Consider the following 25,442-nt stretch of genomic DNA (forward strand, 5'->3'; position numbering starts at 1 on the left):
TGTGTGATGTTCCCCTTCCCGAGTCCAAGTGAGCTCATTGTTCAGTTCCCACCTATGAGTGAGAACATGCGGTGTTTGGTTTTCTCTTCTTGTGATAGTTTGCTAAGAATGATGGTTTCCAGCTGCATCCATGTCCCTACAAAGGACGCAAACTCATCGTTTTTTATGGCTGCATAGTATTCCATGGTTATTTTCTGTCTTTGACTAAGCCATCTAGCGGTGTGAAGTGTGGTATCTCATTGTGGTTGTCATGCACATTTTTTTTTTTAGTGACTAATGATGTTGGGCATCTTTTCATGTGCTTATTGGCCATTTATATATCTTCTTTGGAGAAATGTCTGTTTAAATCTTTTGCCTGTGTTTTAAGTGGGTTGTCTTTTTAAAAATTCAGTTGTGTTTTTACATATATACAAGTTCTTTTCCCAATGGATAATTTGCAAATCTTTTCTTCTATACTATAAGCTGTCATTTTACTTTGTTTTTTAAAAATTTATTTTTTTTCCTAAGTCTGTTGTATGCAGTGTTCTTTTACTTTTCTTCATGATACGTTTGTAGTGCAAATGTTTTTTAATTTTGATGTAGTTTAATCTTAATTTTAATTTTTTCTTTTGTCACATATGCTTTTGGTTTCATATGTAAGAAGCCACTGTCTAATTCTAGGTTACAAAAACTTACTTCTTTGTTGTTTTTCAAGAGTTAATATACTTTTAGCTCTTCTGTTGAGGCCTGTGGTTAATTTTTATGTATTGTGGGAGGGAGGGAGGTATTTGCCTATTCTTTTGCATGTGTATATCCAGTTCTTCCAGCATCATTTGTTGAAGGCTGTTGTTTCCCCACTTAATTGTCTTAGCACCTTTTTTGAAAGTCAGTTGATCATAATGTATAGGTTCATTTCTGGACCCTGGATTCTTTTCTATTTATATATATGTCTATACTTACGTCAGTCAGTACTGGTTTCAAAAAAGAAAGAACATTTTGTTTTTATACCATCGTATGAAAGGAAAAGAGTAAAGAATTAATTACAAATGTTTCGAGAACCTGTGAAATAGTCTACAAATAAGGGTCCTTTCTTCCAGTGAGTATAAATGAAACTTAAAAAATATGTAACTTAATTCTGACTAAATTTATACAACTGGTCTTGATACATAAATTGTCAGTTCCTTATGATAGAATTCTGAACTACAATTTGGATTCTAGACAGCTTTATGAATATTGATTTTTGTTTTTTCCCTCAGTCTCTTGTGAAATGTTGTGATAGAACTAAGCAGAAGAGAAGGGAGAGAAGGACTGTGCAGAAATCTGAAATAGTGACTTTAAAGGTTTTCTACATTTCTCTGAAGTGAATAGTTGTCAGGTATTTATGAGAAACTGCATAGATTACAGCTGATGTATTATCAGGGAGCAAGACACAGTATCTGTCTTCAAGGCACCTGCAGTCTAATAGAGAAAGACTATCAAGTAAACAGGTACTGTTTCAGAACTGCTTTGATGGGAAATGTAGGCTGCTATGAGAACATCTAAGGGGGTTCATAAGGGGTATCTAAGGATAGTTTGGGAAGACTTCTTAGAGTAACTGGTATTTAAACAGTTAGGTGTTATCCCAGCCTGGATGAGAGGTTAGGGAAGTGTGAGAGTGGACTGGAGGAAATAGTATTTAAGCAAGCGTCTGGAGGCAGGAGACTGCAGCATACTCAGTGCAACTGCCTGGAGAAGAATGGATGTAGAAAAGGTGCTAGACGGAAGATTAGCAGGGGCCAGCCAGAAATCTTGAAGTCATTTTTAAGAAGTGTGGACTCTGTGTTGTGGATGAAGAGAAGCCATTGGAAAATTTTAAGCAGAGTACTGACATTCAAATTATCCTCTGAATTCTAGGTAGGTAAGATTATTATTTTGTTCTTTAATACAGTTTTTATTTTAATTTTGCTTTAAAAATTGCCTAGTGAATCCTACTGTGTCTTTTACATATGTCCCAAAATATTGATTTATTTTACCCTTTCCTCTTATCCTTGGATGATAATACTGCTTGGGGCAAGAGTCTAGGTCAAAGCCATTTTTCCTCAGTGACTGGTAGTTATTTCTCCACTATTTTTGTGTGTCCGTGCTTACTGATGAGAGATCTGATATCAATCTTGATTTTTATTCTTTTCTGTTAGTAGCTTTTAGGGTTTTCTCTTTTTTTTTTCTTTCCCCCAGTGTTCCAAGAATGTGAGAGTGTGGGTTTTATTTATCTTATTTAGTACTCAGTAAGCACTTTTAGTCTGAGGACTCTTGTCCCAAACTCTAGGACATTTCTTGGTCATTATTTCTTTAGATACTGCTTCTCCTCTACCTGGTTTCTTATACAGATTAAAATTTCTAGATCTGTTTTTTAGTCTTCTAACTTTTCTTCATGTTTTAAATTTTTATAATTTTTATGTGACGTGCTCTGGGAAAATGCCTCAGTTCTGTCTTATATTTTACTGATTCATGTGTCTGCTTTGTTTCATTGCTTATTTATCATGACCTTCTGTTCTTTTTTGTAACTCCTTATTCTTAATTTTTGGATCTAAATCCTGCTTTTATTTTTCTGAGGCTCTGAAGTATTTTTATTTAAAGGTTTTTTTTTTGTTTTGTTTTGTTTTTTCCTAGTTTGGCCTTTTAACTCTGTTCTTTTTGGATGTAAGGGTTGTTCTTCCCTCATTTGTTTGAAGGTTGTGTACTCATATCATGCCATCATATTCTCTTCCTTAAGTCTCAGTTGCAAATTATCTGAATAGGTAGTTTGCTGCGGGAGCTTTCTGGCTAGCACCGTTGGGAGTGGCTGGTGGAGATAGCCTTGGCTCACTTCCAAGATTTCCTCTTTACCATTTTTTTCTTGGATGCCTTTTAGCCTCTTCCTGGGAGAGTGCTCTTTTATGTTTTGGAAAGAGTTCTTTATAAGCAGGGGAGATTTCATCCTGTGTGGTTCTATTTTCCTGAAACCAAAAGAAACAATTTTTTGTTTTTTCTTATTTTTAAAAAAATAAAAAGTGAAAGTCACTTTTTTTGCTTTTTGGTTTTTATTTTTAGTTTTTTTTTTTTTTTTGTACAGCAACCTCTGATGCCAAACAAAAGAAGTAGTTTCTGAATTCTAAATTTTCTCAAGAGAGTGTACTTAGTAACCTAGTTGATACAAGATGTCATGGATGGTAGTATGTCTTTGGAAAAATGGCACTAACTGATAACAACAAGAATGAAAGAACAGAAAAACATTCCATGAAAGGTGTTTTACAGCTGGAGATGAGGAAGATCATCCTCACAAATACTTAGCAGAACTTGTCTTTGGCAGGTTCTATAGAGTAGGAGGTATGAGTCCTGAGTGCGATGACTCTTGCCTGTAATCCCAGTACTTTGGGAGGCCGAGGCAGGTGTCTTACTTGAGCTTAGGAGTTTGAGACTAGCCTGGGCAACATGGCAAAACCCCATCTCTACAAAACAAACAAACAACCAAAACAAAAATTAGCCAGGTGAGGTGGTGTGTGCCTGTAGTCCTAGCTACTCAGAGGCTGAGGTGGGAGATTGCTTGAGCCCGGGAGGTCGAGGCTGCAGTGAGCCATCAGCTTGCCACTGCACTCCAGGCTGGGCAATAGAGTGAGGCCCTGTCTCAAAAAATAAAATAAATAAAATACAATAAAGTAAAATAAAATAAAATAATAAGTGGGATGTATAATGATGGAGAGTAGAAGGAAAGTGTATTCAACAGAAATAGACTGGATTAGCTTAAGAGGGAGTAAGGACCAAGAACTGTAGCCACAGGTAAAAACAGGGTTTGAAATGGCTTGCTTAATGCCGCCCAACAGTGGACTCTCATCATACTCCTGGAGTTAGGTTCTCAATGTAGAACCTAGAGTGAAAACTATATGTTATAAAAAATCATCCCAAAATTCTATAAATTACTCCTCAGAAGACAGTATCACATTGCCGTATCTGTTGTATTGGAGACTAGCAAGCCCCACCGCTCAATATACACAGCGTACCCAGTTTCATCTTTTTTTTTTTTCCCTTATTTTTTATTTATTTATTTTTGAGACAGAGTCTCACTCTCTCACCCAGGCTGCGGTGCAGTGGTGTGATCTCAGCTCACTGCAACCTCCGCCTCCCAGACTTGAGCAATTCTTCTGTCTCAGCCTCCCAAGTAGCTGGAATTACAGGTGTGCGCCACCATGCCTAATTTTTGTATTTTTAGTAGAGACGGGTTTCACTATATTGTCCAGGCTGGTTTCAAACTCCTCACAAGTCATCTGCCTGCCTCAGCCTCCCAAAGTGCTGGATTTACAGGCGTGAGCCACTGTGCCTGGCTGAAAATATTTATCTTTAAACACTAGAGTCTCATTCAGTTCAGTGAGATGCTCATATGAGAGGCATGCAAGAACTGAAACACTTGGAGGGAACAGAAAAGCCCCATATTTCATCTCACAGCTGTCTAGGGGATATGTTCATTGTGTGAAATTGCGTATGGGATTGCTTATACTACTAAAAATTATTTTCTTCTTTTTAGCTTGTTGAGGGCATATCTTCATTTAAAATTTTTAAACATTTTAAATTATTTTTTATTTCTTGAGGCAGGCCCTTGATCTGTTGCCCAGGCTCTGGAGTGGCACAATCACAGATCACTGCAGCCTTGACCTCTTGGGTTCAAGGATCCTCCTGACTTGGTTTCCTGAGTAGCTGGGACCTCAGGCGTGCACCACTATGTCCAGCTGATTTTTTTTTTTTTTTAAAGTAGAGACAGGAGATGGCTATGTTGCTCAGGCTGGTTTCAAGCTCCTGCCCTCAATCAGTCCTCCCAGCTCGGTCTGCCAAAATATTGGGATTATAGGTGTGAGCCACCACATCTGGCACACAAATCTTCATTCTAAGTAATTGATTTCCACTTGTTCTTGACAAAAAAATTTTAAATAACAGAAAAATCTACATAGTTGATACTCACTTTTTCTTAGCCATCTTCTCAGCCCTTATAAGTCAGGATATGATGAAAATGCATCATACATTTAATTCATACAGATTGAAGATATGCCCTGGGCTGGATGTGATGGCTCATGCCTGTGATCCCAGTGCTTTGGGAGGCTGAATCTATAGCTTGAGGCCAGAAGTTTAAGACCAGCCTGGGCAACATAGTGAGACCTGCATCTCTGCAATAAAAAAGAAATAGCTGAGTGTGGTGGTGTGTACCTGTAGTTCCAACTACTCATGAGGCTGAGCTGGGAGGAGTGCTTTACCCCAGGAGTTTGCAACTACGGTGAGCTATGATGATGCCACTGCACTCCAGCCTGGGCAATGCAATGAGACCCTGTCTCTTAAAAAAAAGAAAGAGATGGGCCGGGAGCAGTGGCTCATGCTTGTTAATCCTAGCACTTTGGGAGGCTGAGGGGCAGATCATTGAAGGTCAGGAGTTCGAGACCAGCTTGGCTAACATGGTGAAACCCAATCTCTGTTAAGAATACAAAAATTAGCCAGGTTTGGTGGTGGGCGCCTATAATCCCAGCTGCTTGGGAGGGGGAGGCTGAGGCAGGAGAGTTGCTTGAACCCAGGAGGCAGAGGCTGCAGTGAGCTGAGATCGCACCACTGCGCTCCAGCCTGGGCAACAGAGTGAGACTTCGGTCTCAAAATAAAAGAGAAAGGGATGAAGATTTGTGTTATACTTGGGTTTTTTCTTTAAACATATGTGTAGCAGTTTGTGTGTTTTTTATAACCAATTTGAACAGTCTTAAATTTGTGCTCACGTCTTTGTTTTTATGCTTACATATTAACAGTTCTGCAGTACATCTTGATGCATAGGATTCTTTGGATCAATTTCTGGAAATGGAGTTGGTGGGTTAATAAATTAGAGTGGATAGTTTGACCTTTTAGATATTGGCAATTGTTATCCCAAAAGGTAGAAAAATATGAATGTTACATTCTGTACATATTCATCAAAGTAAAATATTATAATGATAAATATTTTTTGATTACTGGTAAGATTGAACTACTTTTTACTGGTGAGTTTATTGGTGACATACATTTCTCTCACAAGGTAAAAATCTAGGTTTCTCTTTTTTTCTCCAATTACCATTTATAGTATATTGATACACATTGATCTTTTATCATATGTATTATTAGTAAATATTTTTGAGACCTGGTCCTAGATTTTCTAATTGGGTTTATTTATTGAGATCTGATTTTTTTATATGTGTTTGTATTATGCCATTTTAACCATCTGGTGTATAGTAATGTATCCTTCTTACTTTCAGTGTATTACTGGATAGTTTGATCCATATTTTGTATCTTTTTGAACTTCATAGTCATGTTGTTCAATACGCCTTTCTCCCTCTAAATGGATATATAGTGGGAGTGTCAACCTTTGGGATTTTGACCATAATGTTTATCCGAAACCATAAGTTTCAGATAAATTGACATTTTTGCAATATTTAGCCTTCCCATCCAGGAATATAGGCTGTCTCCCCATTGTTTCAGATCTTGTTTGACTTTCAGTAAGATGGATTTTTTTCACGTGTTTTATTTCCAGCTGTTTTGAATTTTTGTATTTTGTACTGTTAGATGAGTTTTCCCTTGATCATTTTGTTATTGTCCCTGCTAGCTGATGGGAAGAAATCAGGCATACTAATTTCAAATGTCAGATTTCCATGGTTCCAAGGTGTACTTTCCCCTAATACTGAAATAGTCCTTATATTCTATGAAAATTTTACTATACTTTTTATTTACCTTGAAAACACTTTTATTTTCCCTGAAAACACATTTTATTTATGATGATAGTTATGATTATGATTTATTTATGATATTTATATTTATGAGGAAATAAGACCTATTTTCTATTAATATTTGGATTTTCTAAATAGGTAATCAAATCCATTACTCAGGTTAGTATTGTCTGTTTCAGGCAGTTTACTTCGTGTTTCTTTTGTGTTTCACTAGCTAGAACTTTTAACATAGTGTTAAATAGTAGATGGTTGTGGAATTCTCTTGTTTTTGATTTTAATAAGATTGTTGTGTTTTAGGGTTAAACATTGACCTTGTGTGTGGTGGAAATATTCTTTTTTTCTTGTTTCTTTTCTTCTTGTCCTCCCCTCAGGTTTGGTGGAAATATTCTTAAGAATGTTAAGAAAGTATCCCTCCATCATTTGTTTACTGGAGATGTTTTAAAAATAAGAAATACATGTTAAAATTGTCAAATGTTGATGGTTGACCTAGTTCTAAGATTTTTCTCACTGGATCTATTTGTGATACATTAGGTTAATAGTTAGCCTAATAGACTATATTCCTGATGCGTTCATATTCTTTCAGTATATAGTGCTGAATTTAATTTGCTGGAACATTTTAAAAGGATGTTTGGGGTCATTTGTTACTAAGACTGATATATAGCATTCTGTCTCCCTCTGGCTGTTTTCTTTTTTTTTTTTTTTTTTCTTTGTGAGGGTTTGGTGTTAGAGTTATGCTAGTTCTATGTCCGTCTTTTCCTGGAACTTTTGTTTTCTTTCATATTTTTATAGGACTGATCTGCTGCTGAAAGACTTGCCCAGGAAATTGGCTGCGCTCAGCTTTTTTGGGGTATTTTATTTTATTTTATTTTGAGACAGAGTCTCGCTCTGTCTCCCAGGCTGGAGTGCAGTGGAGTGATCTCGGCTCACTGCAACCTCCGCCTCCCGGGTTCAAGCGGTTCTCCTGCCTCAACCTCCCAAGCAGCTAGGATTACAGGCATCCGCCACTACACCCAGCTAATTTTTTGTATTTTTAGTAGAGATGTAGTTTCACCATGTTGGCCAGGATGGTCTCAAACCCCTGACCTCAGGTGATCCCCTGGCCTTGGCCTCCCAAAGGGCTGAGATTACAGGCGTGAGTCACCGTGCTTGGCCTTTGGGGTATTTTAAATGTACTTATTCTCTTCTAAAGTTAGTTTTGGTAATTTATATTTTCCTACAAAATTGTCCTGTCTTTAAATTATTTCAGCTTAAGAGTTATTCTACCATTGGACCTGTATTTTTTTTTTTTTGTATTTTTATTTCTTATTTGTTTTATTTGTATTTTCCTCCCTTTGTTTGTGTTACCTTGCTAGAGATTTGTATTTTAGCTTTCAAAGAATTGGCTATTAGATTTGTTCGTTCAATTTTTTGATTTGTCTGATTCATCCTACTTTTTGTATAATCTTCTTCTTATTTCTATTTACCTTAGGCTTGTTTTATTGTCTGTTTTCTAACTTACAGTTTCATATTTGGATTGTTTACTTACTCTTGTGTAGTAATGAAAACATTTAGTTCTGAGATTTTGTTTGTTCTCTATTTGTTAGATGAGGCTGTTCAAATGTTAACAAAAACCAGTAGAAAGTCTGTTATCTTTTCCTTTTAGCCCAGTTTTTGTTTTTGTTTTTTTGAGACAGTCTCATTCTACCTCCAGGCCAGAGTGCAGTGGCACGATCTTGGCTCACTGCAACCTGCACCTCCTGGGTTCAGGTGATTCTCCTGCCTCAGCCTCATGAGTAGCTGGGACTACTACAGGCATGTGTCACAACGCCCAGCTAGTTTTTGTATTTTTATTAGAGACAGGGTTTCATCATGTTGGCCAGGATGGTCTCGATCTCTTGACCTCGTGATCCACCTGCCTTGGCCTCCCACGTGCTGGGATTACAGGCATGAGCCACCACGCCTGGCCCATTTATTTTTGATTATTGAATTATAACATGCAGAAAGTATACACATTGTAAGTGTACAGCTCAATGAATTGTCCCAGGGTGAACACATCCATGTACCCAAAATAAAGGCAGAACCCTTCCAGCACTCTAAAAATCCCGTCACAGATCTTAATCACTACCACTGTTTATGTCTCCCAAATTGGAAATACTATCCTGACTTCTAATCTCATAGATCAGTTTACCAATTTTGAACTCTTTGTGAACAGAAGTGTACAAACTGGGCCCATTTGTCTGGCTGATGACTGGCTAATGGGTCTGGCTCGTGATGTTTAATGTATCCATGTTCTGTGTATTGATGGTTCATTTCTATTCATGCTGTATAGTATTCCATTGTGTGCTGTACTACCAATTTGTTATCCATTCTTCCATCGATAAATATTTGGTTTATGTTCAGTTTTTGGTGATTATGAAAAAATATGCTCTGAATATTCTAGGACATTTTTGGGCACATGCATTTGTTTCTGTTGGGTGTATATGAGTATGTATGCATATGCACAAAATATATATGAGTGAAACTGCTGGGTCATAAAGGGATGTATATATTCAGTTTTGATATGTTTTGCCAACCAGTTTCATAAACGGAGGTACCAATTTGTATTTTCATTAGCATTATATGTGCTTTTCATTTGTTCCATATCCACCCCCAAAAGTTTAAGCCAGGTTATTTAGCCAGTGGATTTAGAAACACATATATGAAAGCATATGTTATAAATGTATTTTATTTCACCATGGGTAAGGATTTGGCCTGTTTTGGAAATTTGAGTTTGTCTTTTTGATCTGATGTATGATTGAATATTTTATGGGGACTAGAAAAGTCAAAATGTCCTCTCTTTGTAGGTGTCAAAGTATAATAGACATTAGGTTAATTTTATTATGTTCAGATTTTTTATATCATTACTTTTTTTTTTTTTTTTTTGAGACGGAGTCTTGCTCTGTCCCCCAGGCTGGAGTGCAGTGGCCGGATGTCAGCTCACTGCAAGCTTCGCCTCCCGGGTTCACGCCATTCTCCTGCCTCAGCCTCCCAAGTAGCTGGGACTACAGGCGCCCACTACCTCGCCTGGCTAGTTTTTGTATTTTTTGGTAGAGACGGGGTTTCACCGTGTTAGTCAGGATGGTCTCGATCTCCTGACCTCGTGATCCGCCCGTCTCGGCCTCCCAAAGTGCTGGGATTACAGGCTTGAGCCACTGCGCCCGGCCTATCATTACTTTTTATATATCGACTTGACAGAGATAAGGAAAGATTCTCAGTACTTTTGACTGTAAAACCTCTCAGTATTTCTGTCAGTTTCTCTTTTTCTAAGTTTTTCTTTATAAACTTCAATGTTAATGTTATTTGGCTTCACAGATGGTTTTACATTAATGAGGAATTACATTTTATTGCTCTAATATGGGAAGTGTTTTTTGGATATTAAATTACATATAACTTTCCTTTTCTTAGTTACAAAAAAAAGGTTGATAATTCATTAGTTATCTTTGCCATAAATGTAGAAATAGTTACATATTCATGTTACCCTATAACAAGAAGTAAAATTCAGTAACAGCAGCAATTATATAGCTAATTACATTCCCAAGTGATGTTCTGGGATATGTCTGCTATATTAGTACTTCATTTTAATTTCAAAAATGCCTTTCAAGAAGTTGCTAAAATGTCTTAACAGGGAAATTTAATGATTTTCAGGTTTTTAAAAATGAACACACATAATTCAGGCATTATTGTGAATTATTGTGTATTGAAAAATTAAGAAAGTTTGTTTACTCACAGCAGTTTCTGAAAGATGCAAACAAATGAAAAAGGGAAAAACAAAACCCTTCAGTTGAATACAATTTAACACAATGTTTTCTGTGATTTCTTTCATACTACCTAAGCATAGAGGTTTTGCTTTTTAAATTGAGATATAATTCCCATCTAGTGAAATGCATATATCTTAAGTGTTTGGTTTGATCAGTTTTGACAAATGCAAATTCTCTGTAATCCATTTGCCTGTCAAAGTATAGCACATTTCTGTCATCTCAGAAAATTTCTTGTGTGTGCCTTTTCTCAGTTAATCCTTATCCTCTCCACCCACTTCCAGCAACTACTGATTTCATATTAGTTTGCACATTCTGAAACGTAAAATAAATGGACTCCTACAGGTTGTGCTTTTCTTTTGTTCTGGCTTGTTTCACTCAGTATCTAGCTTGGAGATCCATTCATATTACTATTGACTAGATCAGTAATTCTGATTGCTCCACATTCTTGCCAATATTGGGTGGTACTAGTTTTTTTTAATTTTAATTTTAATCACTCTAATGGGTGTATAGTATGTACACAGTTTAATCATAGTGCATATGCAGTCTCCCTCCTACTTCAATGTTTGATATTAACTGAATGATAATTTCTGAGCTTTTGTCATAAGACATTGTGTGAGTAATGACTGCAGTTTGAATATTTCCTTTGTATGGCCAGTTTGTTGTACTGTTGCAAATTAAGTGAGGATCATAAAGCTGAAAGTGAATTTAGAAATCATTTAATAGAAGCTCCTCAGTTTACAGATGAGCAAACTGACCTAAAACTGTAAGTGACCTATTTAATGATACACAGCAAGCTAATGCTTAATGTTTTTGATCTAATGCTTATTTCTTCCAAGTTATTTCAGAGATTGTGTTATTTTATTTTCTTTGTAATTAATGGATAGTTTTGTTTCACAGTACTTGGAGAAAATGCTTGTTTTAGCCGGGTGCAGTGGCTCATGCCTGTAATCCCAGCACTTTGGGAGGCCGAGGTCGGTGGATCAACTGAGGTCAGGAGTTCGAGACTACCTGGCCAACATGGTGAAACCCTGTCTCTGCTAGAAATAAGAAAATTAGCTGGGCATAATGGCGGACGCCTGTAATCCAAGCTACTCGGGAGGCTGAGGCAGGAGAATTGCTTGAACTTGGGAGGCGGAGGTTGCAGTGAGCTGAGATCACGCCATTGCACTCCAGCCTGGGCAGCAGGGCGAGACTCTGTCTCAAAAAATAAAAAATAAAATAAAATGTTTGTTTTATATGTGTTTGACAAAGGGAAAGAGCTTAAAGTAGGCTCCATCTAAATTCCCTTTTCAGCATTCCTTTTTTTCTCCATATAATGCAAGACCAGGAGAGAAGAAAAGGAAAGGTGGGAACAACTCTGTGGGACTTGGAGTTGAGGGTGTCGTAATAACTCCTTTTAACTGGTTGCTTCCCATTTGAGTGTTAGAATGAATTGAATTCTATTATTTAACTCTGCTTTAATGTTCCTAGGTATGCAGGTGCCTTAAGAGCTTCAGGGGAAATGGCTTCAGCGCAGTATATTACTGCAGGTTTGTATACTAAATATACTACTTTTTAATAGGAGTAAGACATTTTATTTTTCACTCAAAATCCTTTGCAGTTTCCAGAATGTCTTTTGTAAAGCATCACCTCATTAAGCTTGGAGTGTACATTATACTTAAGTTAAACAACTTGGTACTTATTTTATCATGCAGATTATAAATCAGTGATGTCTGTCTTTTGTGAAAAATAATCTTTGGATTTTTTGGGTTAAATTATAATTTTGGCTTCAGATTTGATTTGTGTAATATATCTTTGCGGTTGACTGGGGAGAGCCAGCGACGAGTTTTATCACAATCGATGTATCATTGTAAAAGAGGGTCTTAGTGATTATTGGTGTAAAGAAGTGATGTGTATGAGGAGACCTAGTAATCTTAAAGGATAGAAATAACTGGTTTCTTCGTTGCATAAGAGAATATACCCCTCACGTAATTTTGGACATTTTAATATTGGTAAATCTTTGGGTTAGGTCAATAGGGTTTTACAGCCATGCCTTTTTTTTTTTTTTAACTCTCTCTCTAATGGCTTTATTGATATAGTGTACATATCATAAAATCTGCCCATTTAAAGTGTATAATTCATTGTTTTTTAGTTTATCCACAGAGTTGTGTAAATTTTACTAAAATGTTAACTTTATAACATTATCATTCCATAAAGCAACTTCATAACATCTAGCAGTCACCTCCTTTCCCATTTCTAGCTCTACCCAAACATTTATCTGTGTGTTCTTTCTCTCTAGATTTGCCTACTCTGGACTTTTGTACTAAATGGAATCAGATAATATGTAGTCTCTTGTGACTGGTGTCTTTTACTTTGTGTAATGTTTTCAGAATTCATCTACATTGTGGCATGTATCAGTACTTCATTCTTTTTTATTGCTAAATAAGAATGCCTTGTATGGACATGCCACATATCATTTATCCATTCATCATTGGTGGATATTTGGGTTGTTTCTACTTTTCGACTATTACAAATACTCCTGACATTCGTGTACAAGTCTTGGTGTGGACAAATGCTTTCATTTCTCTTTGGTATGTATCTAGGAGTGGAATTAATTGCTGGGTCATATGGTTACTGTATTTAACCTTTTGAGGAACTGCCAGAATTTTCCAAAGGAGCTGCACCGTTTTACATTTCCCCCGGAAGGGTATAAGGGTTCTGATTTCTCCGTGTCCTTACCAGCACTTAGTATTGTATGTCTTTGTGATTGTAGCCATCCAAGAAGTATGAAGTGTTATCTCATTGTTGTCAACCATTGATTTTTGATATTATAAACAGGTTTCTTTTGTGTCATTTGCAGTTAGAGAGATTTTACTCTAACCTTTTTTCCTAAAGTAGACTTTCTTGTTGAAGTTTTTAGTGAGAAAGTGTGATTGTTTATATTTACTTCATTTGACAGCTTATGTATCTTAGAATAATTTAGAATTTCAGCAGCTTCCCCAGCATCATATATGCGGCTAATAGTATTGGTGCGACGAAAAATACTGTTCTTTACATTTTTGCTTCTTGACTTTTTAATTTCTTGTTTTGAAATACATTTAAATTTACAGAAAAGTTGTAAGAATTCACCAGTTACTAACTTTTAATCACATTTGGTTTCTCATTTTTTCCGTTATGCATGTAATTTTTTTCTGAACCATTTTAGAATAAGGTGCCAGACATCAGGTGTTTTATTCCTGAATACTTCAGTATGTATTTCCTAACAATAAGGACATTCATAACCACAAGATAATTCTTAATTTTCAGAATCTGGGCTGGGTGCTGTGGCTCATGCCTGTAATCCCAGCACTTTGGGAGGCTGAGACGGGCAGATGACTTAAGGCCAGGGGTTTGAGACCAGGCTGGCCAACATGGTGACACCCCATCTCTACTAAAAATACAAAAATTAGCCGGGTGTGTTGGTGCGTGTCTGTAATCCCAGCTACTCAGGAGGCTGAGGCACAAGAATAACTTGAACCTGGGAGGCGGAGGTTACAGTGAGCTGAGATTGTGCTACTGCAATTCAACCTGGGCAACAGACCGAGACACTGTCTCAAAAAACAAACTTTTTTTTTAGAATTTGGGAGTTTCACACAGTACTCTAAAATACAGTCTTTATTCAGATTTTGCCAGCTGTCCCGGTATTGTCCATTAAAAAAAGTTTTTCTTTTCCTGCTTCAGGATTCAATTTAAGATCCCACATTGCATTTAGTTGTCATGTCTTACTAGTCTCTTTTAATCTACATTTCTTCTTGACCTTTTTCTTTCAAACTAATGAAATACTTTTGAGATGCTCTGTTGATGGTATATACTAGATCTTAAATCATCTGTGTTTTTTTTTTTTTTTTTTTTTGAGTCGGAGTCTTGCTCTGTCACCCGGGCTGGAGTGCAGTGGCCGGATCTCAGCTCACTGCAAGCTCCGCCTCCCGGGTTTACGCCATTCTCCTGCCTCAGCCTCCCGAGTAGCTGGGACTACAGGCGCCCGCCACCTCGCCTGGCTAGTTTTTTGTATTTTTTAGTAGAGACGGGGTTTCACCGTGTTAGACAGGATGGTCTCGATCTCCTGACCTCGTGATCCGCCCGTCTCGGCCTCCCAAAGTGCTGGGATTACAGGCTTGAGCCACCGCGCCCGGCCAAATCATCTGTTTTTTTTTGAGTAGTATATAAAGTATTATTAAAATGTAGGCTTTTATTTAAAAAAAAATTAGCTTTTATTTAAAAAAAAATTAGTGATGCCTAAATTTCAGCCTTCCCTCCAAAAATATTTTTTAAACGTTGTGTTCAGATTTGTTATTCAGTAACATTTTTTTGAGCCCCTGCTTTATGCTAAGATGCTGTGGTATTTGGTGGGTTCAGTCTGTATAATAATGATAGGTGACATTTCACATCTTGGGTATTAATAAAACATACAAGTTGAAGTAAGCTAGAGGAAGAGTTTTGCTGTACATGAAGCAGAGCAAGATATGATCACTAGGAAGTCAGCAGAGGAGAAATGGTTCGAACTCCAAGAGAACAGACTAGTCCATAACTGTGAGATTCATGCTGCTGAGAGGGGTTAAGTGGAAAGAAGGTTTTCTGAAGAAGGTAAATTATTAGTAGTTTTGGTTCTTAGCTGTCCAGTAGAGTCAGCTGTTTAAGGACCCAGATTTAAATCTCCAGGAGTTGAGTAGATGAGAACCAACTATAGATTTAAAGGGAGGTAAATGGGGAGAGGTGACCTGCTATCCTGATCTTGGCAGAGTAGCAGAACGATTACATTATGCCTGTTTGGTCCCTACACAGAGGTTATGTGTTCTTTGTACTGAATTAAAACACCCTGCTTTGTTTGGGAAGACAAAGGCTGGCAAGAAGAAAGAGAGAGGCAGGGCTCAGAAGTTGTTTACAGCTAGTGATTGCTTTGTAAGGTCTTCTGGTGAGTTCTTTAAGATTTAAAAATGATTTCTTTTTTTCTTATTGAGAGTCCAACAATTGTCAGAGTAGATACACTTAAAAATATTTAAGCGGCTGGGTGTGGTGGCTCACATCTGTAATCCCAGGCTGAGGTGGGCAGATCACAAGGTCAGGAGTTTGAGACCAGCCTGGCCAACATGGTGAAACCCTGTCTGTACTAAAAAAAATGCAAAAATTAGCCAGGCATGGTGGCATGCTCCTGTAATCCCAGCCACTCGGGAGGCTGAGGCAGGAGAATTGCGTGAACCCAGAAGGTGGAGGTTGCAGTGAGCCAAGATCGTGCAACTGCACTCCAGCCTGGGGAATAGAGCTAGACTCCGTCTCAAAAAAAAAAAAAAAAATTAAGTAGGTTTTTGTTTGTATTAATTAAAATTAATTTACAGTCGCATGTATTAAGTATGTGACTATTTTACTAAGGCAATGTTTGCTTTGTCTTTAAGCCCTTAGAGATTTGTTTGATTCCATGGATAAAACTTCTTCCAGTATTCCACCTATTATTCTACTGCAGTTTTTGCACATGGCTTTCCCACAGTTTGCCGAGAAGGGTGAACAAGGACAGTATCTTCAACAGGTAATTAGGGCAAGGTATTTTTCATTCTGTAAATGTAAAACTTAGGTTTCCTACATTTACCATACTTATTGGAACATAGTTCGAAATATAAACATCAGTCTTCTCTAGTTCATGCCACAGCTGTCTCTTGCCTGGAACTTCACAGTAGTCTTAACTGATCATCTGGCTTCTGCCTTTGCCCCTTTGCAGTTTCTCTACACAGCCGACAGTGTCCTTTTTAAAATGAAGATAGGGTTATGTTGGCCCCTTGTTCAGTACTCCCTAGTGATTTCTATGGCAGTCCTAAATCCTCTAGCCCCTGGCCTTTTCTGTGTTCATCACTACCACTCTGCCAGTTGCTTGCCTCTCTCCAGCTGCACAGGCTTCCTTAAACCCTTCAGGTGCCTCTTCCTGCAGGGCCTTTGCTCTTGTTCCTTTGGCTGTCAGACAAGTGCAAGACCAGCTCCCTTACCTCCTTCAGATCTCGTGGCTCTAAGACCAAAGCCTCAGGCTTTCCCTGATGACCTTATTGAAATCCATATTTCCCTTCCCCCGATCACTTACTGTTTCCGTCCTGCTTTTTTTCGCTTTTTATATTTTCACTGCCATTATGCTGAGTATCTAGTACAGTGTTTAGCACAAATTGGAGCTCAGCAGATGTCTGTTGAATGAATAAGCTATTCTAGAATTAGTTTTTGGAAGATCATATCTCTTATTTGGCTTAATATTTTTAAAGAAGGAAACCACTTTCTTGCCTAGGAGACAACGATTATTTTGGAAGAATTTTGTAGATCATTCACTGCCAGGATTACTTACTTTGTCTTTTTTTACATTACAGGATGCTAATGAATGTTGGATACAAATGATGCGAGTATTGCAACAGAAATTGGAAGCCATAGAGGATGATTCTGTTAAAGAGGTAATTGAAATATATTTGTGATTATAGACTTTCATTATATCTTGATTCTTTTTTTATTTTTTTCCCCTCAAAGGCTTAAAATAAGTTCATCGTAATGGGTAGATGTGTATTTAAATACTTTAAATACTCAATCTGTAGTCAGAATTTGGAAGCTTGCATATGACATTTACATTTAATGTATTATTTATTAAACTTAATTCATTGGTGATTTTTGGTAGTGTTTTTTGAAGGATTTTACATTAAGGGACTACATTTTAAAAACTTAAATATGTGTTACTAAACTGGATTGTGTGGAAGAAAATATACATTAATATTTATATAAAGTTGGAGTTTTTATTTTAATTTTTTGCAGACAGACTCTTCATCTGCATCGGCAGCGACACCTTCTAAAAAGAAAAGTTTAATCGATCAGTTCTTCGGTGTTGAGTTTGAAACTACGTATCCTTATGAGCCAAGATTTGTATAGACTATCTACCTTATTAGAATTGATATACATAGCATCATTGGCTGATTGATTGGTGGTGGGTGGAAGAAAAATTCTTCAGAGGTTTTTTTTTTTGTTTTTTTTGTTTGTTCGTTTTTGAGATGGATTTTCGCTCTTGTTGCCCGGGCTGGAGTACTATGGTGCGATCTTGACTCACTGCAACCTCTGCCTCCCAGGTTCAAACAATTCTGCCTCAGCCTCCCAAGTAGCTGGGATTACAGGTGCATGCCACCACGTCCAGTTAATTTTTTGTATTTTTAGTAGAGAGTATAATGTATTATATTCAAGAGTATGTAACAAATTGAATACCCGTTGGCATATTCCTTATCTTAGTTTACAAAGCATGAAATGTACAGAATCTGAAGAAGAAGAAGTCACCAAAGGAAAGGAAAATCAACTTCAGCTTAGCTGTTTTATCAATCAGGAAGTCAAGTATCTTTTTACAGGACTTAAATTGGTAAGGACAATCACAGTCCATCCTTGTTGTTTGTGAATTCCACGTTCGCAAGTAAGCCAAAGTCATTATTCGCTGGGCTTTAATGGTCATTTGTAGACATGTGCAGAGCAACATGCATTTTGAGTTGCCCGATACACACAGTCTCAGGTGAGGTCAAAGAAGTACTTGGCCTTCTTGTTTCAGCTTGGTAAACAAATATCATTTTAGCAGGAATGTTAGCACTGTTTTTTTTTTTTAAATTTCTGCGTTTTATTGGTTATTTCACTGTTTAAGATGACCCGCCAAGCATAGGACTGAGTGCTGTCTAGTGTTTCTAAGTGTGGGAATGCTGTGATGTGCCTTACTGAGAAAATACACATGTTAGAGAAGCTTCAGTTGGGCCTGAGTTGTGCTGTTGGCTCTGAGTTCAGTGTTATTTAATCAACACAGTATGTGAAATAAGGTGTCTTTAAACAGCAACACACATAAAACAAGGTTATGTATTGATTGGTTGATGAAAATCTTGTGATCAAAGGTTGGCGGGAATCTAATCCTGTATTTCCCCTAGGAGCAGTGGTTCAGTATTCACTGATTCAGTGCTTGTGGTGACTTTGTAGAACATAATTACTGTCACTACCAAAATCAGCTGTGTAGTCAGAAATCAAACAAACTTCAACTAGCGTTTCATTTCATAGACAAAAGCATTGTTAACATGGTTGCATATGCTAACAAATATTGGGACATCTCACTTTTTAATCACTGGATGTTCCTGCTTCACACTGAAGAAGCACCTAGTGCTTTGTGCTGTACCTTGCTTTATTTTGAAGCACTCAAGAAATGTTTGTTGAATAATATACATGTTTGTTAAGATTTAATTTTTCCTTAGAGTTAGTTGTTTTCATGGGCCCTATAACTTAGTTGAACTATTAACTTTAAGGAAAATTACTTAATCTAAGCTTCTGTTTTCTTACATGAAAATGAGAGTAACTATAGGGTTGTTTGTGGGTTTGTGCTCTTAACCATTAAGGGTGATCATATAATGTATTGTCTAAACTAGGACGCTTTGGTGGGGAGTGAATGAGGGTGTGTTAGTAATCATGCAGTATAAACTGGGATTTTTTTGTGCAAATCAGGGCATGTGGTTGTTCTGCCATTGCACTATCTTGCAGTTGAGGCCCTGGAATTTAAATAACCTAATTGGCTTTTGGCAGAGCCAGAACTAGAACTTGCTGCTTTCGTTATTCAGTTAGTGCTGCTTTTCCAGTGCCATACTAAAGAATGCAGACTCACATAAAATGTTGGCGTCCACTCTGCTGATAAGCCCATGGATAAAACATATGGTTTTGCTTGCTGACTTACTAATTTGGTATGCTTTGGGGATATGTATATCTCTTGAAGGATCTCCCCATTTGAAGTGCTGTCTTTTAATAGTTTTCAAATTGCAGTTCATGTGATTCCACTTTCAAAATCTCTGATAATTAGGATTATTTTATTTTATTTCTTTTTTTTCTTTTTCTTTTTTTTTTTTTTTTTTTGAGACGGAGTCTCTCTCTGTCACCCAGGCTGGAGTGCAGTGGTGCAGTCTCGCTCACTGCAACCTCTGACTCCCAGGTTCAAGCGATTCTCCTGCTTCAGCCTCCCAAGTAGCTGGGACTACAGGTGCGTGCCACCATGCCTGGCTGATTTTTGGTATTTTTAGTAGAGACAGGGTTTCACCATGTTAGGCTGGATGGTCTCAATCTCCTGACCTCATGATCCGCCTCGGCCTCCCAAAGTGCTGGGATTACAGGCGTGACCCACTGCCCAGCCAGGATTGTTTATTTTAATTTAAGTTAGCTTCTTCCTAAAAACAGTTGTATGAAAAATAAATCATGAATAAAAGAGCCGTTGCAACATCTAGATATTTGAAGAAGGGCCTGGAGGGCAGAATTTTTAAAAATTTTGGTTGATCTTCTTTTCTGTCTCTTCTAACCAGAAGAAGTCTTGAAGGAAGAAAAGTCAGTGAAAAATGATGAGGCATTGGAATAGGTCCACTGTGCAGAGGCCTAGTTTGGGCAGAGGGGTTGGGTTGATAAACACTGAAGCGGGACCTGGATGATGTTGATAAACAAGATGATTTGTTGTCTGGGGGCTGTCATCTACAGTTTGGGGTAAAGTTGGCAGGCGAAGGGTTGGTAAATGGACATAAGAAGAAGAGAGAGTGAGTCATGTTCTGTCTTATGATACTGAGGGGAGAGTTTTGAGGCAGTGTGGGTAAGAACATGGTGACTGTTAAGAGAAGTTCATTTAAAAACACAAAACTACTTAACCCCCAGAAGTCAAACCATGTAAGGCAGGCATCATGTGCAAGTTTCAGGATTTACCAGCAAATGAAGTCTCAGTGTACATCGGAGAGTGTGAAGTGGAGTGCTTTGGGAGGGACTCTCCGGGATGGTATTTTCTTCACAATTTTGTAAAAGTATAGGAAAACCGAACATACCCAGAAGATCGAGATGATAGTGGATTGGTGATAATATTAAGATTTCACCAGATATACTTCCTTGAAAAACATATATTCCTAAAATGTATTTATTTCCTTTATAACTTTTAAGATGTTTTATCTTTTGTTCTGATAATTCTTGAGTAATTTGGCTTCGTTTCTCTACTGCTTTGCTGCTGAATAAACTTAAAAAGCTACTCCACAGTGATCCCTTTTGTAATATGATTAGTAATTTTTAAAAAATCAGATGTTAAAAAATTATTATACAAGTGTAACATGCTTAAACATTACCAGTAGGTTATTTTAATTCTAATTTCTTTTTTCTTTATTTTCTTAAAGCAGAGCACATAAATAGTGCTAATTTTTTCTATAACATTAGAAATAGTAGTGACTGTTAAATGTAGAGTATATGCCAAATATTTTACAAGGTTTTCTACATGTGCTGACTGTAGTTCTAACAATAGCACTGTAACATAGACCACCACCACCACCTTTCCACATGATGCCCAGAGGGACAAATACCGTTTCCATTGTTACACAGGCTGTAAGAAGTGGAAAGGTGATCATGCTAGTTAAGATATGTGCAGTAGGGCCGGGCGCGGTGGCTCAAGCCTGTAATCCCAGCACTTTGGGAGGCCGAGACGGGCGGATCACGAGGTCAGGAGATCGAGACCATCCTGGCTAACACTGTGAAACCCCATCTCTACTAAAAAATACAAAAAACTAGCCGGGCGAGGTGGCGGACGCCTGTAGTCCCAGCTACTCCGGAGGCTGAGGCAGGAGAATGGCGTAAGACCGGGAGGCGGAGCTTGCAGTGAGCTGAGATCCGGCCACTGCACTCCAGCCCGGGCGACAGAGCGAGACTCCGTCTCAGAAAAAAAAAAAAAAGATATGTGCAGTAGCTAAAGGCTTTCCCACATCTGTTAGGTTAACAGAGGGTTTCTGTTTTATGACTTTTTTCAAATTTAACAATAATTGATCAGTGCTTATTAGCTTTTATGCATAAAATGTAAAGAACAAGAGTTTCCTGGGTTCTCTTCATTTTCCTCTAGGGTGAATATTCTGATAATAAACAGGAATGACAGAGCTTTATTATATAAAATACAATATAAAATTCTCTGAATCTAAGCATCATTTGGGGCATAACTAAAAAACATGAAACAGTATTTACACTCGGAGGAGTCCACAACAGCGTAAATTATTTGATGCCTTGTAAGAATTGAACAGTATCTGGAAGTCTTCCCATATTGTCATCATATTGTGTCTCAGTGGTATAAACCCACTGATATACTATATATTGCCTATTAAGTAGTGCTAGTTTTTAAAAGGCTTAGTGTTGTGATTCTATATTGCGGAAATTTTTTAAACTAACGTTTGGTCTTCTGTTATGTTCTTTTTTAGCGACTTCAGGAAGAAATCACCAAACAGTCTCCAACATTGCAAAGAAATGCCTTGTATATCAAATCTGTAAGTTATGCATTCCTTTCAAAGCCAAATTCCACTTCATTGAAATATTTCCAGTTAATTAATTTTATCCAGTCTTAATTTTTACCACTGAAGAATTAAAACTTGTATGGTATTTTGATGTAATGGGATTTCTTTCCATTTTCTCTCCTTAGTCCAAGATCAGCCGGCTACCTGCTTACTTGACCATTCAGATGGTTCGATTTTTTTATAAGGAGAAGGAATCTGTGAATGCCAAAGTTCTTAAGGTTAGTAATGAACTTTACTTTGTATAAGAAATGTAATTCTTTGAAGGTAACTGCTAACTTACAATTGCTTTCATTATTCCTTTAGGAATAGTTAGGCTTTCTTTGAAATACTTAGGGGAGATATTAATATTAGACAGGTGATTCTTAACTAAGAACGTATATTAGAATGATTTATTTATTTTTAATTGTACACACGCCTGGCTTCTCCCTCACCCCCAAACTTCTGGGTCAGTCTTTGGTGAGGCCTAGGATATTATATTTTTCAAAAGATTCACATGTAATTCTGATGACTCTCGTGCACTACGCAGAAATAGTGCCCTAGACCACATCCTCAGCTTCAGGGATACTGATTCAGTAGCTTGGAGAAGGGCGTGAGGTAGGGAGTGATAACACTCTGCACTATATTCTAGGTGGTTCCTTTCTTTCAGGTGAAAGGAGAAAGTTAAATCATTGGTGCCCAAAGAGTACTTAAATTGTAATCCCTTGATTTAGGATCCAGCCTCAGAATCCAACTGTTTTTGTTGAGTTGTAGTTCTGCTACATCTCCATAGAGTCCCAGGAGGGGCCTATCATTTTAGCCTTTTGAGCTTAAATTCTTAGTATATTTTCCAATATACTTAGCATTGTATGAGAAGGTTAAATGTAGTTTAAGTATCTAGTGTCATATACTTTAAATATATACTACTATAAGCTATTGAACTATATCACTATTATTTCTATGTAAAGTTGTATTTCAAACTAAAAAAAAAAAAAAAAAAGTTTATTCCAGTTTGGGAAATCCGTTATTTTCACAGCAGCTTGTCTAAGATTTCTGAGATGATTCTTCTTTCAGGTAAATTTTGGTACTTCCTCTGTGGTTAGTTTTGTGGGTTAGAGTATTTAATGGAAAAACATGTTTTGAAAATTTCTCACCTTAAAAAAGAACCAGATCATTCTTGAAAATAGGCATTCTTAAGAGGTTTTCAACTGCAGATTTCCAAGTGATTTTCACAGATTTTTATTTTCAACTGTATTTGAATTATGAAAGCATTACTTCAGATGTATGATACGTTAAGTATCTTTATAAATGTGTTTACACATGTTTTTTGTTTGTATATAGGATGTTAAATTTCCTCTTATGTTGGATATGTATGAACTGTGTACACCAGAACTTCAGGAGAAAATGGTGTCTTTTCGATCCAAATTCAAGGATCTAGAAGATAAAAAAGTGAATCAGCAGCCAAATACAGTAGGTTCTTACTGCTGACTTTCTAATCTTAGTATCTTAATCTCCCATCAGTGCTCAGCAATTACTCTCTTTTTTTTCCTGCTTCATTTTTCTTCAGAACTATACTTTGTATAGTATTAATAAAAATGGATGAATCTGTATTACAATTAGCAGGTATACACATCCTCCATATATCCGTGCAGGTCTTTAAAGTTTTGTGTGTGTTTTGTTTTAGTTTCCTTTTTTTTTTTGAGACAGTGTCTCCCTTTGTCACCCAGGTTCACTGCAGTCTCAACCTCCCAGGCTGAAATGATCTTCCCACCTCACCCTCCCAAGTAGCTGGGACCAAGGCATGCACCACCATGCCCAGCTAATTTTTTGTAATTTTGATAGAGACAGGGTTTTGCCATGTTGCTCAGGCTGGTCTTGAACTCCTGAGCTCAGGCGATCTGCCCGCCTAGGCCTCCCAGAGTGGCCTTTAGGTGTATTTTAGCATGAGAAACAGGAACTCTACTTAGAGTAAATGAGTCCTTTGTGGTAGAATAAGCTTAATATTTTCTTTCCCCCCATAATCTGTAGCTCATATTCCTTTTATACTTACCTCCTCAAAGTACTTCACATAAAACCTTACCTAGGGTTGACCTTGATATAATCAAAATACAGTACATTTCCCTCACCACAAAGATCTTGCGTAATTGCTACAGGGCCACTTTTCTTCTGCCCTACCCTTAATTCCTGACAACTACCAACCCGTTCATTTCTGTAATTTTGTCGTTTCAAGAAAGTTGGCCAGGCATGGTGGCTAGCGCTAGTAATCCCAGGACTTTGGGAATCTGAGGCAGGAGGATCACTTTAGGCCAGGAGTTCGAGACTGTCCTGGGCAACATAGTGAAACCCTGTCTCTACAAAATATGAAAATTAAAAGAAATCAGCTGGATGTGGTGGCATACACAGGTAGTCATAGCTACTTGGGAGGCTGAGATGAGAGGATTGCTTTAGGCCAAGAGTTAAATGCTGTAATGAACCATGATTGTGCCATAGTACTCCAACCTGCATAACAGAAATAAAAACTCTTCCACTCTTTAATATAACCTTTCTCACTCAGCATAATTCTCTGGAGATTCTTCCAGGGTGTTATGCATGTCATTCGCTCCTTTCATTTCATTGCTGATCAGTATTCCCTGGTTTGAGTTTACCACAATCGGCTTCACCATTCACCTGTTGAAGAACACCTGGATTGTTTCTAGTTTTTGTCTGTGATGAATAAACCTGCTGTAAACATTTGTGTACAGGTTTTAATGTAAACATAAGTTCCATTTCTCTGGAATGAATGCCTAGGAATGCAGTTGTTAGATTGCATGGTAGTTGCATGTTTAGTTTTTCAAGAAACTGCCAAATATTTTCTAGAGTGGCTGTACCATTTCACATTTCCACCAGCAGGGTGTGACTGATTCACTTTCTCTGCATTCTCACCAGCATTTAGTGTTGTCACTGTTTGTCATTTCAGCCATTGGATAGGTTTATAGTGATACTGTGTGTTTTCCTTTGCACTTCCCTAGTGGCTGACGAAGTTGAGCATGTCTTCTTGTGTTTATTTGCTATCTGTGTATCCTCTTTTGTGAAATGCTTCTTTTTGTCTTTTCCCTATTTTCTAATTGGACTGTTTGTTTTTTTCCCCTTGAATTTTGAAAGTTCTCCATATTCTAGACCTTTGTTGGATATGTGGTTTGTGAGTATTTTCTCCTAGTCTGTAGCTTATGTTTTCATCCTCTTAACGGAGGGTCTTTTGCAGAGGAAAGGTTTTTAAAATTTTTATGAAATCCAGTTTATTTTTTTATTTGGTTGCCTGTGCTATTGGTGTCATATCGAAGAAAGCATTGCCGGGCTCAGCATGGTGGCTCTCACCTGTAATCCCAGCACTTTGAGAGGCCGAGGCAGGCAGATCACTTGAGGTCAGGGGTTTGAGACCAGTCTTGCAAACATGGTGAAACCCTGTTTCTACTAAAAATACAAAAAATTAGCTGGGTGTGGTGGTACGGACCTATAATCCCAGCTACTTGGGAGGCTGAGGCAGGAGAATCGCTTGAACCTGGGAGGCAGAGGCAGAGGTTGTGAGCTGAGATCACGCCACTGCACTCCAATCTGGGCAACCAAGCGAGACTCCATCTCAAAAAAAAAAAAAAAAAAAAAAAAAA

The 25,442-nt window shown here is 37.5% G+C and overlaps 1 protein-coding gene across 4 annotated transcripts in view; it reads left to right on the forward strand.

Moving 5' to 3' along the window:
* USP14 (ubiquitin specific peptidase 14) overlaps positions 1 to 25,442 on the forward strand; it is a 58,183-nt gene that overhangs the window by 23,977 nt on the left and 8,764 nt on the right. For all 4 annotated transcript variants that reach the window (XM_023228547.2, XM_023228546.1, XM_023228549.1 and 1 more), the window contains 8 exons: positions 11,963 to 12,021; positions 15,901 to 16,031; positions 16,849 to 16,929; positions 17,282 to 17,367; positions 17,756 to 17,870; positions 21,730 to 21,795; positions 21,948 to 22,040; positions 23,140 to 23,268. In XM_023228547.2, the coding sequence (XP_023084315.1) occupies positions 11,963 to 12,021; positions 15,901 to 16,031; positions 16,849 to 16,929; positions 17,282 to 17,367; positions 17,756 to 17,870; positions 21,730 to 21,795; positions 21,948 to 22,040; positions 23,140 to 23,268 (760 nt within the window). The remainder of the gene's footprint in view (positions 1 to 11,962; positions 12,022 to 15,900; positions 16,032 to 16,848; positions 16,930 to 17,281; positions 17,368 to 17,755; positions 17,871 to 21,729; positions 21,796 to 21,947; positions 22,041 to 23,139; positions 23,269 to 25,442) is intronic.

The sequence above is a fragment of the Piliocolobus tephrosceles genome, chromosome 18 (genome assembly GCF_002776525.5).
Source record: "Piliocolobus tephrosceles isolate RC106 chromosome 18, ASM277652v3, whole genome shotgun sequence".
Lineage (NCBI taxonomy): Eukaryota > Metazoa > Chordata > Mammalia > Primates > Cercopithecidae > Piliocolobus > Piliocolobus tephrosceles.